Genomic DNA, 14,702 nt, shown 5'->3' with positions numbered 1-14,702 from the left:
CCCTGCCGCTTCGGCCGCTGACCTCTTCACAGCACGTACATCAAAAACCTTATCACAAACCATTCACAACCGTCAAAATGGGTAAGGAGGACAAGACTCACCTTAACGTCGTCGTCATCGGCCACGTCGACTCTGGCAAGTCGACCACTGTGAGTACTACCCTTGATGATGAGCTTATCTGCCATCGTAATCCTGACCAAGATCCGGCGGGGTATATCTCAAAAGACAATATGCTGACATAGCTTCACAGACCGGTCACTTGATCTACCAGTGCGGTGGTATCGACAAGCGAACCATCGAGAAGTTCGAGAAGGTTAGTCTCCCTTCGATCGCGTGTCCTTTGCCCGTCGATTTTCCCTACGATTCGAAACGTGCCCGCTACCCCGCTCGAGACCAAAAATTTTGCGATATGACCGTAATTTTTTTTTGGTGGGGCATTTACCCCGCCACTCGAGCGATGGGCGCGTTTGCCCTCTCCACAACCTCAATGAGCGCATCGTCACGTGTCAAGCAGTCACTAACCATCCGACAATAGGAAGCCGCTGAGCTCGGTAAGGGTTCCTTCAAGTACGCCTGGGTTCTTGACAAGCTCAAGGCCGAGCGTGAGCGTGGTATCACCATCGATATTGCTCTCTGGAAGTTCGAGACTCCTCGCTACTATGTCACCGTCATTGGTATGTTGTCGCTCATGCTTCATTCTTCTTCCTCGTACTAACATATCACTCAGACGCTCCCGGTCACCGTGATTTCATCAAGAACATGATCACTGGTACTTCCCAGGCCGATTGCGCCATTCTCATCATTGCCGCCGGTACTGGTGAGTTCGAGGCTGGTATCTCCAAGGATGGCCAGACCCGTGAGCACGCTCTTCTTGCCTACACCCTTGGTGTCAAGAACCTCATCGTCGCCATCAACAAGATGGACACCACCAAGTGGTCTGAGGCCCGTTACCAGGAGATCATCAAGGAGACCTCCTCTTTCATCAAGAAGGTCGGCTACAACCCCAAGGCTGTCGCTTTCGTCCCCATCTCCGGTTTCAACGGTGACAACATGCTTACCCCCTCCACCAACTGCCCCTGGTACAAGGGTTGGGAGCGTGAGATCAAGTCCGGCAAGCTCACTGGCAAGACCCTCCTCGAGGCCATTGACTCCATCGAGCCCCCCAAGCGTCCCGTTGACAAGCCCCTCCGTCTTCCCCTCCAGGATGTCTACAAGATCGGTGGTATTGGAACGGTTCCCGTCGGCCGTATCGAGACTGGTGTCATCAAGCCCGGTATGGTCGTTACCTTCGCTCCTTCCAACGTCACCACTGAAGTCAAGTCCGTCGAGATGCACCACGAGCAGCTCACTGAGGGCCAGCCCGGTGACAACGTTGGTTTCAACGTGAAGAACGTCTCCGTCAAGGACATCCGACGTGGTAACGTCGCTGGTGACTCCAAGAACGACCCCCCCATGGGTGCCGCTTCTTTCACCGCCCAGGTCATCGTCCTCAACCACCCCGGTCAGGTCGGTGCCGGTTACGCTCCCGTCCTCGATTGCCACACTGCCCACATTGCCTGCAAGTTCGCCGAGATCCAGGAGAAGATCGACCGCCGAACCGGTAAGGCTACTGAGGCCGCCCCCAAGTTCATCAAGTCTGGTGACTCCGCCATCGTCAAGATGGTTCCCTCCAAGCCCATGTGTGTTGAGGCTTTCACTGACTACCCTCCTCTGGGTCGTTTCGCCGTCCGTGACATGCGACAGACCGTCGCCGTCGGTGTCATCAAGGCCGTCGAGAAGTCCTCTGGTGCTGCCGGCAAGGTCACCAAGTCCGCTGCCAAGGCCGCCAAGAAATAAGCAACTTATTTCTGAAATGACAACCTTCAGTGGGATCTTACGACTTCGATCTCACGCCCAAGGGCTGATGTACTCGCTTCTACGACGAAATGATCATGTTGGCATGAGCACTCGGCTTTTGTCTGGGGGCACATAATGAGAGGCAAAGAAAAAAGGCCAGGATCTCGGTTGTGTGCAAATCAAAAAAAGAATAGAGAGTCTAGAAGTGATTCGTGCAAAAATTTCTTGTTCCTACACATGATGCTCGTGATAATGTGTGACTGCTGCTGCAAATGAAGCTCCTGTGATGTACCCTCTGCTCATTTGATTGATTTGGCTTATCGCAAGTTGAAGTTGACACTCGAAGTATGAGTAGTTCGTATATGCGGATGATTCAGTGCATGTAGACGACGAGACATGGTGTTGTGGTGTGCACTCTACCACCATGTCTTTCTTGATATCTGCTTGCCGTTGGTTGTATTTTGGTGTGTCTAATGATACATGCTGCCCCTTTCCTCTATACATTCGTCTGATGATGATGCTACATAACTATGATACACATGCTGTTTTAGTATACAATATTATCTCTTCCTTTTTCTTTTGTGTATCCAAAGCTGCCTCCGCAATTTTCACGATTTTCTCATTTACAACGTTGCACGTCACAACCCACATGGCGTTGGAGAGAAACAGAGGCGCAAAAGAGTGACACACAAGCCTCATGAATGATCGTCCTTGTTCATACCGGCATTCATACTCCTGACATCGTTCCGGTCGTCGTAGCATATTTAAACACTTCATTTGAGAGCCGTTCAAGGCTTTTTGTTTTTCGAGTTACTCGATGTCGGTTTCTTCTTCTTTGAAGCAGACTGTTTCTTCTTCTGAGCGGCCTTCTTCTGAGCAGACTTCTTTTTAGCAGGCTTCTTCTCCTCTGGGAGGGTATCGAAGAACCCAATGACACTATTTTGGTCCTTCCCTCTGTTCTCTGAAGTCGCTCGTCTGGCGAACTGAGCCGCAAATGCATCCGCATCTGACATCCTGGCGGGTTTCTGTAGCTCTGGGAGGGTATGTTTGCTGGGCTTGCCCTTGGCTTTCGCTGATTTCTTTGGCGTTGCTTTGGGCTTGGGCTTGGGTGCTGACTCCTGGGTTGAGAAGTTCTCACTCTGAACCTTTTTGCGAGACTTCTCCTTTTTAGTTGTAACCTTTGCCTTCTCAGATTTTGGTGGTGTGACCTTGTCTTCTGGAAATTCTGGCAAATCTGGCGAGTTGCCGATCGGAGGAAAATCCTCAGCAACGCTCGTCATTGATTTCTTGTATTTGTAGGCAGCATCAATGCCATAGAGCTTCCTGTTGTCTTCACTCAAAAAGGCCTTAGGGGTGGCGTACTTGTCGAGAAAACTCATAAGAACATCTTCGCCTTGACTTGGTTTGGTGATAATCTTGTCGTCAAACTTGAACTCATCGAGCTGTTGCGTGTCAGACTTGGGTGTCGTGTCGGGGTTGAGCTCAGAAGTCGGGCCCTCCGCCGCAAACAATGCGTCTATGTCGTCAAAGATCTCAACTGGAGGTCCCCTCTCTGGCTTTGGGCTAGACGCGCGTGCATTCACACGGACACGGCTTTCAAGCTTGTCACTGTTCGCCTTCGTGGCTGATTCACGTTCACCGACATGATCCCGCGAATCATACCTATCATTGGTCATCTCGATGGCTGGCCTATGTTGATTAAAGCGGCCGCGCTGGTCGGGCTTGTAACTGTCTCCGCTCGTTGCTGATCTGTATCGATTTACGCGACCGTGAGAATCAAACTTTTCGTTGTCGACAATGACGTCTTCAGGGAGATCTTCTTCAAGCAGATTGTAACTGAAGTCTTCTAGCTGGCGGCTCTTGACGGATTTGTAGCCGTCAGACCAGGAGAAGCATTTTCCAGTGGCCATGTCCTCGACCAGTTGTAAAAAGCTCGTACGTCTCTTATCCTTGAAAGCAACTGGGTTCTCGCCTGGTAAACCAGCCTGGAGTGTAATCTCCTGACGTTGGCCGCCATGCTGTCCAGCCTCGATGCTAGAGTAGCGCAATGTGTGGCCATTCCAAGGCATTTCCACGGTCTGATGGATTTCAGTTCCACGGAAGTCGTAAAGAACGTCTCTTTTCGCAGTGTTCATCCTGCCGCTGCCACTTCCTCGTAACCATGATCCTGGAACCATGAGCTTGGCTTGGCTCGGTGTTCTAAGTTGACCCTCACGGAGGTTGAGTTGCGATTTCTCAAAGAATTTCTTTATGCCTGGGTGTTTTATTGAGAGAGCATAGGAGCGTTTGTGCTCAAAGCGGACATCTACAGCCTCTGTAGGAAGAAGCACGTCACTGTTGTGCCACGGCACATAAATGTGGACGGTTGCGTCGTCTGGGATCGTGAAGTTGTCGAGATCGGCCTGAGGGTGGACGGGAATGGTGATATAGGCAGCAGGGTCTGCCTGTTTCTTCTTATTTGAATCCGTTACTGGACTCTCTGAAGTATCGACATGAGGCGAAAGGTGCATAACAATGGAAGTAGTCTCCTTCAGGGGCAAGTCGTTGTCAGGTTTGAGGGCGGAGAAAGCAGCGGGATGAGGTGTAAGGGGAGCTAGGATGCGGCGTTTGCGGTAGAGTTCCTTGATCGAAGTGCTAGCGCGTTGGTGTAGGATATGGCCAAACCTCGCTGTAGTAGTGTCTACACTTCCACTGCGAGGACATTTCTCTTCAGGAATCACTGATTCGGAGGGCAGCCCTAGCGGTAGAGTGTTTTGAGTATCCTTGCTGATGGGTGCGACAATTCTCAGCCACTTCTGGAGCTTGTCTCTCCACGACATAGCCCGAGCCTGGCGTTGTACAGGGACGGGCTGGCCAGTGACTAGGTCTTGGTCATCAGATCGCGGAAGACACTGGAGGACACCGTGGTCGGCGCCCGGGACGACACGGCCAACAATTAAGCGGAATACTGTGTCTGCAAGGTCTTCTGTCTCGGTTGGGGGCTCATCAGGCTGGGGCATCCAGGAGACGCGCAACATCTAGAAACCATTTAGTATGATGTTGTACGTTTCAGGGACAACTGGAATTTCGTACCTCCTGTGAGCCATGCCTTACAGGCGTGATTGAAGTCTTGGTAAGCCGGCCGAGCTCCTTGCGCTCTGCCTGCGTTAGAGCTACTGATCGAGTCTTCGGAAGAAGGGGGGCAACGTCGATAACCCGGCTCTTCATCCTCTGCACGGCCTGGTCAATATGAGCGAGGATACCGTAAGTAGTTGACTTCTTCGCTGTAATGTTGAGGCGGCATTTTGGAGTATGCAATGTTAACTTCTCGTCTTCGTCGACTATGAAATCCCGCTTGAGCTCCCAAAGTAGACGGCTTGTGTTGTTGCGACCATCTATGACCGTCAGTCAGTAAATATACCACCAAGCTCAGGTTTTTGGGAACAAACATATGAGAAAGGGGAAGATCTCAGGATCCATCCACACGAACGCTTTTCCAAGATCGTCCGCATGTTCCTGAACCTCAATCTTCCATTTATCCAACACGATCTTTTGAGCAAGGGTAGCCTTATCATTGCCACGCAGTCGGACCGAGTTCATTGAAGTCCATGGTACAATCTCTTCTATCCACTCGTATTTTACCACGTCATGATCCCTGGGTTCTGGTTTGCGAGCACTGTGATATTCCCGCAGCTGGGTGACTGTGAAACCATCGCAAAGAGTGCTGACGAGCTTGTCAATATCGGTTTGACGCAAAATACGACTCACGGGGCATAGTTCGTCGATATTCTTGAATATCTCTTCAGACTCAGGCTCTGTCATTCCGGACGGAGTCAAATTTTGCCAGTCAAGATCTGTAGTTTCTATAGGTTTCGCTTCCATCACAGTAGGGGCTGGCCGCTCGATGCGTGTCATATTCGGATTGTTGATGATAATGGCACCAGCTGGCATTCCCAGAGTAGAGACTCCGAGGGATTCATCGCGCATAAGACGATCGTAGAGGCGTCTCTTTGGCAAAGGTTTGAGCTCGTCTTCAAGATCTGGGGCTTCTAGTTCAGGCAGTGCAAATGCCTCGATCCCTGGCTTCTGCGATTCTCCCAAAAGTTCGTCCAGCGCATACTGTTCGGGGCTGTATGAACGTCCTGACGACGATTTGGGGAAGTCGGGCAGGTCAGGTAAAACGTATCTTGACGATCGCGGTTGTGATGAGGATTCGTTCAGTGCATCGTCAACCAGCATCTCTGGGAATGTCTCATCGCCAGGAGATATCGTCGTGTCTTTCGAGATGGGGTCCTCATCTAATTGAGGCTCCTCAGAGCTACTAGTTTGCTCAGAGTCGACGTTGGTGGTGGTGGGAAAATCCGGAGCTCGTGCGGCGTCTTCTGACTCTGTAGGTGAAACTTTTGACTCTTCGTCCAATTGCTCTTCTTTCGGCGTTGTTTTCGAAGCGTCCGTATTCGTCATGAAAGCGTCAACCTTGTTCTCCCCAGCATTTCCGAGGTCGGACGTATATAATCGTCGTGCCAGGCCCTCGTGAACTGGACTTGGTCTGAAGCCCAGACCAGTGCTTCGTTGTGTTATTAAGCCAAACCTGCATGCCAGGCGAATACGCGGCACTCGTACCGCTCTAGAAATCATTGAGAAGTAAATAATAAATTGGGAAGCCCCATTGAGGGAGCGGAATGCGACAATGCGGCCAAATTTGCCAAAACCAAGGTAGAGAGAGAGACACCAGTGTCACTAGAAATTTTATCCGATACCTAAGCGATAACCGGATAAGCGATAAGTTCCCGCTGCTTGATAAGATTCAACGCGTCTAAGTTGGGAAGACCGCGTATAGCTTTCCATCAGTATAAGCCACCCCCTCCATCCTTTTCATCCATACAAATCGCCAATACTTGCATCATTGGGACTTTGGCAGCATCAATCTGAGTATCTGTGTAAGATTTGATATTGAATAACAACAATTGTTTGCTATCACTATGCCTGCACAAAGGCGCCGTCGTCCCGTGAGTTCAATTCCTCAGTGATTCACGAAGGACGAAGCTCTAACTTACTGTACGCTTCAGGCCCAAGACGAAGAATCAGAGGAAGATGTTCGGCCCCGTCAACGGAACAGGGCAGATTCTGAGGAGGAGAACGAACAAGAAGCTAGCGATGCCGAAATGGATGAAGACCAACACCATGCCCAAAGTGCCGACGATCAACTGGTGAAGAAGCTCGTGCGGTATGTTATTTCCTGCGAATATTCGAGAACCGCGATCCGCCGAGATGGTATTAAAGAACGAGGTAACAACGGAAACTGTGCGATGATAGACCAAAACTAATTCAGGAATAGTTCTCGGCACCCAAGGCCGATCATTCAGGCGCATCTTCGACTTGGCACAGACACAGCTCAGACGAGTCTGGGGCATGGAATTAAGGGAGTTGCCTGTTAGAGAGAAGATGTCACTCCAGGAAAAGCGTCAAGGTACAGCCATCATCCATCGTACTTGATCCAGCTACTAATAACGTATAGCTATGAAGGCTAATGCCCAGCCCAAGCTCGGTTCTGGCGCCTACATCCTTACGTCGATATTACCAGAAGCGTATCGCCAGGCAACGATCCTCGCCCCATCCAAGACACCAAGTGCGGACGACGAAGCTACATACGCAGGATTCTACACAATGATCATTTCAGTGATTTCCCTGAGCGGCGGAGAATTGAGCGATCAGAAGCTGAAGCGTTATCTCCAGCGGCTCAACGCCGACCGGAATGTGTCAATGGACAAGACAGAAATAATCTTGAAGAGGATGGAGAAACAAGGCTACGTAGTCAAGAGAGTTGAAAGACCACCTTTGGGCCAAGATGGCGACTCGACTACGACGTGGCATGTCGGTCCTCGTGGAAAAGAAGAAGTCGGCGTTGACGGCGTGATGGGCATGACGCGGGAGGTTTATGGCGACAGCTGGGATGAAGACAGCGAGAAGAAGCTTCGTGCGAGTCTAAACATCAGGGATGCGCCTCAGCAGGACGGCGAAGAAGACGACGAAGCCGTGGGTGAAGGTAGTCGAATGCAGAGATAAGACAACAGGGATGAGGACTAATGTCGACATTATGATACCCCAGTACAGACCAGACATTCAATTCAAAGCTTGAAACAATTTTGTATGGTGAAATATGGTATTGTAGGTCCAAAATCTTCCCAACCATAGGGGTATTAATCCTTGACGCCTTTCCAAATTCCCGAGCGAAACGAAACCACGTTGAATCTCTTGACTCTGCCTGTAATATCGTATTGTCCGTCCGCTCTAATCCTCGCGTGGCGGAGGAGGACCACAAGGCTGTACCATTTTCTGCGCCCAACAGGTTAGCTATTAGCCGCCGACAAGGAGCAGCTTGACATACCCTGATCATCTGCGCGCGAATCTTGATAATGGGTTCGTTCTCAGCAAGCGCGATATAAGAGAGGAGAGGCCTATGGCCGGCGATGGAAGAGTATGTGTCGCGCTGAATGTTGGTGCGCCATTCCCAGCTCGTCGTGTCTGGGTGACCAGTGCCGATGTATTTCGCTTGGAGGCGCTCGAGTTCTTGCTGGGTGCGGAGTTTGTCGGCCTTGCTATCTGTCAGCATACGATGTTCGTAAATTGGGATTGGAAGAGACGTACCATATTGCTTGATATTAGAGGAGGTTGTTTGTTAGCAGACGAATGAATTCGCCGAGATGGCGAAATGATGAAAGTTGATGCGCCTGATAAGATAGGGCGCCTCGGTATGTGCATAACACGAGGACCCAGGACGTGGGCAGCAATGCCCTTTGAGTTGATAGAAATTCATGCAAATGAAATAATTATACGAGAGACATTACTGCGTAATCTTTTTATCTTTTTATATAGTATACAAGAAATGATTGCATTACTGTCATTATGGGCATCGTTGATCTGGTTCATATGTCAAATACTCATTTCCATATAAGTCGAAATGATGAGACCTTTTCAGGTGGCCAAACTGGTGCTGCTCAAGACTTGCTTAAGAAAATAGGGACTCAGCATGTTCTCTCATCCTACACAACATCTTGTCTGTATTCCTAGTAGTAATAAGAGTATTCGTTGATGGGCTGTAGCGATTGAGGATGAAACAGCTGCCTTGCCCAGCTGGTTTACACCGCCTAAACATCGGCAGTTTGGCCTTTACCTGCAGATCTCCAGTTACTGACCCCTGCTTCTCATTTCATCAAGAACAATAATAGACGACTTTAACACGAACTGATTCATCACAAAAAAATCACGTATTGACTACGAGCTGCTAGTTCATTGACTTAATCAGTACCATTACTCATCTTGCATCTAAAGTTCAGCAACCTCAACTTTACTGCCCTTTTGGCAACCCCCCCGAATTGATCATTCTTACAAGTTTACTACTTATAGAACAAGAACGAATCCAACCTAGTCACGTCAGGATAGGAAGAAATGGGTTCGACGGGCAAGGTTGCTCTTCCAGAACACTGGACAGAGTTGAGCGCGGCCAGAGTGCACAGGCAACAATGCGCCGATGAAGTGGATGCCATCAAGAAGGCGTGTTTATCAGAATGTGAAAAGGAAAGCGTGGTGGAATGCGAAAAGTGTTTCCCTAAGGTCCTTGACAGGATGCGTGCTCGGTATTGCGATGCTGAAGGCAGAGAGTGGTTCTCAGAGCGAAGAGCATTTCTGAACGAGCTGGACGTCATGTTTACCGATGTCAAAGATCACAGAAAGATCGACCTCACATCAATCGAAGACAGTATTGCATCGGAAAAAGAGGCATGGTACCGCTGGGTGCTACGCATGTACCCGCAGTTCCTCTCAGTAGGAGAAGGCGGGGCAGACCAAGACGAGCTGCGAGCAATGCTAGACGACCCGGTTAAGCGCTGGGAAGAGCTCACTGAGAGGATATGGGAGGGTGTAGGCAAGCCAGCCAACTGGGAAGCCGACGTGGACTCCCTTACCGACCAAATTACAGCCGTCAAAAACGATGCAGCATCATTGAAACAGATCTATATCGACTTCTTCTTCAAAGATTCGCAAACGGGAGAGGTGGTGGAAAACGCACAGCAATACCTGGAAGCGTATGCGGCCAGCGACACAATGTCCATTGAGCAGGTCATTGATCGGATCTCACAAGATCACAAAGCGAGCCTTACGACGGAACCGCAACGTGAGCATCACAGAAACCGACTGGATGAGCTGCGTAGGGCAAAGATGGCATTTGAGCAGAACAGGCTGCAGAATAAGACTCGAGCGCAAGCAAGCCAAACGCCCGCTGTTTCCCAGGACTTATATAGTCTACCACCCTGCGCGGTTTGTACAGGTACAGTGGACCCAAAGGATGTTCTCTCATGTTCGGTGTGCCAAGCACTTGCTCATATGGGCGGCACGAGGGAATTAACAGTGTGGTGCTCGGATGAATGCTTCGAAAGGGGTGTCGTAAGTGTTACCAGCTTCTCCAGACTGACTGGATCTAACTTGAGCAGGGCGACCACAATGAAATGGAGCACGACTGCGAGAGCGGAGATAGATGCGTGCAGTATGATGATGAAGACATCGAAATGCAGGACTGGACTAGCAACGCAGTGGCGTGCAAGGAATGTATTGATCAAAAGAGGGACACTATATACTGCTCGATAGGATGTGCAGCATCCAATCTCGCGCGGCACAGACACGAAAGACATGGACTTAAGACGGCTGCGTATGAGATTAAGAAGCTGGCAGTGCCGCTATGGGAAATCGTGGAAAAGACTCTGAAGGAGGCAAACCCGGGGCTGAAGTATACAGTCGTTGAATGACGGTATGCGTGTATGTATATGTGTTGAGTTGAGTTGGGTGTTGACAACTGGTGTATTATTATTTGGGCGCCAGCATATGTTTTATTAGGCGCGTCAGAGAGAGAGAGGGAGAGAGGGTTTGGCCAAGACATCAATTAAAGAAGCCATATTTCCCTGCATTTGTTCTATTCTCCCTTGTTCTATTTTTCTAGAACATCACTCGAAATCCAATACTCACTCTCACTGGCTGTATTATATGCGTGCTTACATCCAATGTCAGCTGTCTTGTGTGGGTCATAAGATCCGAGAGCTGTCGGCGATTGAGCATGATTCGGTTCCTCATTACACCGGCGCAAGTCACGACTCTCTCTGTCACTTTGTCGCATGAGGGTTTCTTCCTTTCACTGTTCAATTATTGGCCTTGTACAATTCAATACCGAACCGCCACCAATCGACATCTCGACACAAATGGCGAGCGAGTCACCGACAGCAGAGGCTTGTCCAGTTCGGAAGAGGGTCTCAACAGCCTGTGAAGCCTGTCGCGCTACAAAGATAAAATGCCAGCCAAGTGAACAGCCTGGGGTCTGTCGCAAGTAAGGCCTCTCAGTTGAAGATTCGGTTACAGCGCATCATCTGACGTGGAAAGGTGTCTCGAGTCCAAGAAAGAATGCATATCGAGAACAGGCCCGCGAACGCGCAGAAGAAGGACAAAATAGTAGGAAATACTCTATCGCATTGGGAAATCAGGCTGATAGATAAACTTGATACAGCGCGATGGAAACTCATCAACCACCGCCTCCTCCACCACCAGCGCCATCAAAGACTTTTACCATTGACTTTGAAGTCCCAACACAATTGGACGTCGATGAGAACTTTGACAACCTCCGAGACTCACATGCGCAGTTCATAGACTCGATATTCCCCTCAGACCCAGACGCGGATCTCAGTAGCTTCGAAGACTCGCCGCTCACGGGCTTTCCCACGCCATCCTCATCTCACACGCTTTCGATACAATCTTTCCATGCGAAGCCCCAATTCAACCTTGACTCCGCAGAGTCGCTGTTGGTTTCGTTTCGGGGGATGCTGGTTCATTACCCCGTCATTGTACTGAAGCCTGATGAGACGGTGGCCAGCCTTGCTGCATCCAGACCGTTTGTCTTGCTCTCGATATTGGCTGCAGCTTCTGGATCGCGCACTTTGCAGGGACATACGCTTTATGACGATGAGTTTCGAAAAGTTTTGGGCCTCAAGTTCGTGGCAAGTGGTGAGAGGAGCATGGAATTGCTACAGGGCATTCTCATCTATTGCGCTTGGTCAGTAGATCAGCATTGAACAAGTTTGGCACGGTTAACATTCTCAGGTACCCATTTCACCTGAGACCAAAGAACAGACAGGCCTTCCAATACTACCGTATGGCTGGTGATCTCTTAAGCGACCTCGATCTCGACCAAGAAATGCCCAAACTTGACAACACGATACCAGGCGATATGAGCAGTATGCAGCTCGACAGACTACGGGCGTATCTAGCATACCACTACGCCGTGTCCAAGTACGTCCTCCTCGAGATGCACCAATACCAACTTACTCACAGTTTGGACAGCTTCATCTGCACTTGGAAGAAGATGGATCTGCTCATGCCCCAGTGGACGCCCTGGACCGCAACATGCTGCGAGCTACTTCACCGCCACGCCGAGGTTGATGGTGATGTTTCACTGAGCTACCTTGTTCGACTTGCAAACATGACGACCACGGCAAACAACTCGATACGAGACAATGATCCACAGGTGAACCAGCAGGTTCAACTTATGCTGCTGGGACTCGAGATGCAGCACAAGGAGATGAAAGAGACCATGGTACCACATCTTTCTCGTTCAGGTAAGCCATCTTTATTGCAGTGCTAACATTTCTAACGTTGCACAGCACCTGTGAAACTTGCACATCTCTTCTTCGACGTCTTTTTGCAAGGCGGTGCCATCTTCTGCCTCACACGCGCCAACACAAGGAAACCCCATTTCATTCACCCATCATCAGTTCGTCTCACACGCTGCGTGAATAACACACGCACCCTGTTCGACTACCTCCTCAACCTCGACAGCTTCAAGTACTTCACAAGCATCGATTGGACGAAGTTCATCCTCTCCGTGATCCTCGCCGTGCGACTGTCTTTTCCCATATCTGAGGTTCCAGACTGGGACCATGCTTGGGCACGCTCACAGTTGCGGTTTGACGAATTCCTCGAGTTCATGTGTGACGGGCCGGAGGATCTCACACCGTCTAGTAAACGTGTCGACGTACTCTCCGCAAGCCGTGTGATACTGCGTGTTGTGAAATCAAAGTACGACAGGCGCATTGCTATGCTCACAGCACCGAGTCTGACTTCAAGGGGCGTGGGACACCAAGGATGCCCCATGTTTGATAAAGATATGCAGCCATACATATCGGCGTGGGACACAGACTTTGACATGAATTCTGCAATGCTCACACCGGGTCTGAATACGGATGGACAGCAAACCATGTACCATGATCTATGGGCGACCATGACCATGAGCTGGGCAAATGATGGCTCAGTGGACTCGTAGAGCTAGCGAAGCTTTTGCCCTATGTATTATCTGCAGCCAATGGGTGTGATATCTCAACTATCCTCAAACAGTTGGCGTTGTCAACATGCAACTGGAACACTACCACCCTGGTAAACATGTGACAGATGCCTCATTCACGCAGTAAGCAATCTCATAGCTACGGTTTCAGTCTCATTCTAGGTGATTTGCATACTCGATCCCTGGGTTCATCGACTAGCCGTACTATATTGCAACTCCATTTCCACTGCCACCACCGTCGTCCCAAGTTTATCATACCTGCATGAGCATCCCCCTCACATATACCTCCACAAACACCAGAATCAGATTATCTGATCAGCCTCTCAAATAATACCCTACCCACCGGATCGTCTCCGCCTCCTCTCCCATCCAATAACCGCAGACCACACAATCTCCGTGCCTCTGCAGGCGTCTCAACACAGAAACCACCCATTTCCACCCCCTGTCCTCGCCTACACACCCCTTGCTACCGGTTATTCCCACATGACAACCTCCCTTGTCGCACAGCATCTCTCCTCCTTCCCAATTTCCGCGCCCGTCCCGTCCGCCCGTCGAGGGCTCGGCCCGCGAACCTGGGTAAGCTATATTGTTGTGTAGTAGAGTGTAACCCATCTACAGGCTGTAAACAGAGACAGATGCATATTGGTAAGCATCATCCTCTGGGGCCTCCCGTCACCGGTTCCCGATGGTGCGTAACACGAGCACGAGCATCTACACAGGCACAAGCGCCTCGGTCTGTGTACGAAGCGCCAGCTGCAGCGAATGCAGCACTACACGAAGCGCATACCCAGATACACGACCTACTTTAACTTGCATCTGTCAAGCCACACGATGCTACCCTACCCTGTCAGCATTTGTATGCGTGGAAGCCTCAGAGCCATTGGTTAATGGCCGGGTTCATCGAGATGGATATGCCTCACCAGTAATGCTGGTAGATACTCATATGATCAAATCTCTAGGACTTGAGCATATAGCTACAAGTTGCATTTCTTGATCATGGGCGAGGATATCGTCGGCTTCACTTCCAATGCACCATGTTCTTTGGGGTAGTAGTTGCAACGTCGAGCTGACTGGGCATGTCATGACTTTGAAACTGCATTTCAAGCGCTGGCAAACCAATAATACTGTGATGATGGAGCTAGTGGCATGCCAATACCCCTAAATTTTCATCAATACTTCGTAACGAGGATAGGGACTTGAGTATTGAGATTGCCAAAGAGCGAGGGAATTGACATCACATGGACGCGGAGACATGAGAGTTAAAAACAAATAAACAACTGAAACTTGTACTCTATCGCTAATAACCGCCTACCGGCCGAAGGTAGGAATCTGTAGCCGTGACATTGAGACTCAACAACATTTACCAGAAGAAAGCCCATAATCCACTGTGCTATGCTTCATCCGCCTTAATCAAGATGTAAGAGGCTGTGCTTGCAAATGCATGCCCCAACTCGCGCGACAGTCCGAATTCTGATGCGCGAAAAAGAAAAGAAAAAGAGAAACATGTAGA

General features: G+C 49.9%; 6 protein-coding genes across 6 annotated transcripts; 4 read left to right on the top strand and 2 right to left on the bottom strand.

Moving 5' to 3' along the window:
• Window positions 1-77: 77 nt before the first annotated feature.
• FMAN_08806 (translation elongation factor 1 alpha) lies at window positions 78-1,836 on the top strand (the record flags this gene model as incomplete). Its single annotated transcript, XM_041829577.1, has 4 exons — window positions 78-149; window positions 251-313; window positions 536-674; window positions 728-1,836. The coding sequence occupies 4 exons, from the start codon at window positions 78-80 to the stop codon at window positions 1,834-1,836; spliced, it is 1,383 nt and encodes a 460-aa protein (XP_041680326.1).
• Window positions 1,837-2,624: 788 nt separating this feature from the next.
• Window positions 2,625-6,453, bottom strand: FMAN_08805 (uncharacterized protein; the record flags this gene model as incomplete). Its single annotated transcript, XM_041829576.1, has 3 exons — window positions 2,625-4,853; window positions 4,909-5,210; window positions 5,265-6,453. 3 exons carry the CDS (start codon window positions 6,451-6,453, stop codon window positions 2,625-2,627), a joined length of 3,720 nt encoding a protein of 1,239 aa, XP_041680325.1.
• A 344-nt stretch (window positions 6,454-6,797) lies between these two features.
• FMAN_08804 (uncharacterized protein) lies at window positions 6,798-7,881 on the top strand (the record flags this gene model as incomplete). Its single annotated transcript, XM_041829574.1, has 4 exons — window positions 6,798-6,824; window positions 6,885-7,104; window positions 7,154-7,285; window positions 7,334-7,881. 4 exons carry the CDS (start codon window positions 6,798-6,800, stop codon window positions 7,879-7,881), a joined length of 927 nt encoding a protein of 308 aa, XP_041680324.1.
• A 225-nt stretch (window positions 7,882-8,106) lies between these two features.
• On the bottom strand, window positions 8,107-8,577 carry FMAN_08803 (putative splicing factor 3B subunit 10; the record flags this gene model as incomplete). The annotated part of the gene is made up of 3 exons (XM_041829573.1): window positions 8,107-8,151; window positions 8,204-8,410; window positions 8,464-8,577. 3 exons carry the CDS (start codon window positions 8,575-8,577, stop codon window positions 8,107-8,109), a joined length of 366 nt encoding a protein of 121 aa, XP_041680323.1.
• Window positions 8,578-9,264: 687 nt separating this feature from the next.
• On the top strand, window positions 9,265-10,616 carry FMAN_08802 (uncharacterized protein; the record flags this gene model as incomplete). The annotated part of the gene is made up of 2 exons (XM_041829572.1): window positions 9,265-10,257; window positions 10,305-10,616. The coding sequence occupies 2 exons, from the start codon at window positions 9,265-9,267 to the stop codon at window positions 10,614-10,616; spliced, it is 1,305 nt and encodes a 434-aa protein (XP_041680322.1).
• Window positions 10,617-11,369: 753 nt separating this feature from the next.
• On the top strand, window positions 11,370-13,174 carry FMAN_08801 (uncharacterized protein; the record flags this gene model as incomplete). The annotated part of the gene is made up of 3 exons (XM_041829571.1): window positions 11,370-11,908; window positions 11,956-12,470; window positions 12,516-13,174. The coding sequence occupies 3 exons, from the start codon at window positions 11,370-11,372 to the stop codon at window positions 13,172-13,174; spliced, it is 1,713 nt and encodes a 570-aa protein (XP_041680321.1).
• Between the last annotated feature and the right edge of the window lie 1,528 nt (window positions 13,175-14,702).

Source organism: Fusarium mangiferae (assembly GCF_900044065.1).
Source record: "Fusarium mangiferae strain MRC7560 genome assembly, contig: FMAN_scaffold004, whole genome shotgun sequence".
Taxonomy (NCBI): domain Eukaryota; kingdom Fungi; phylum Ascomycota; class Sordariomycetes; order Hypocreales; family Nectriaceae; genus Fusarium; species Fusarium mangiferae.
This window is presented reverse-complemented; position numbering and strand designations above follow the sequence as displayed.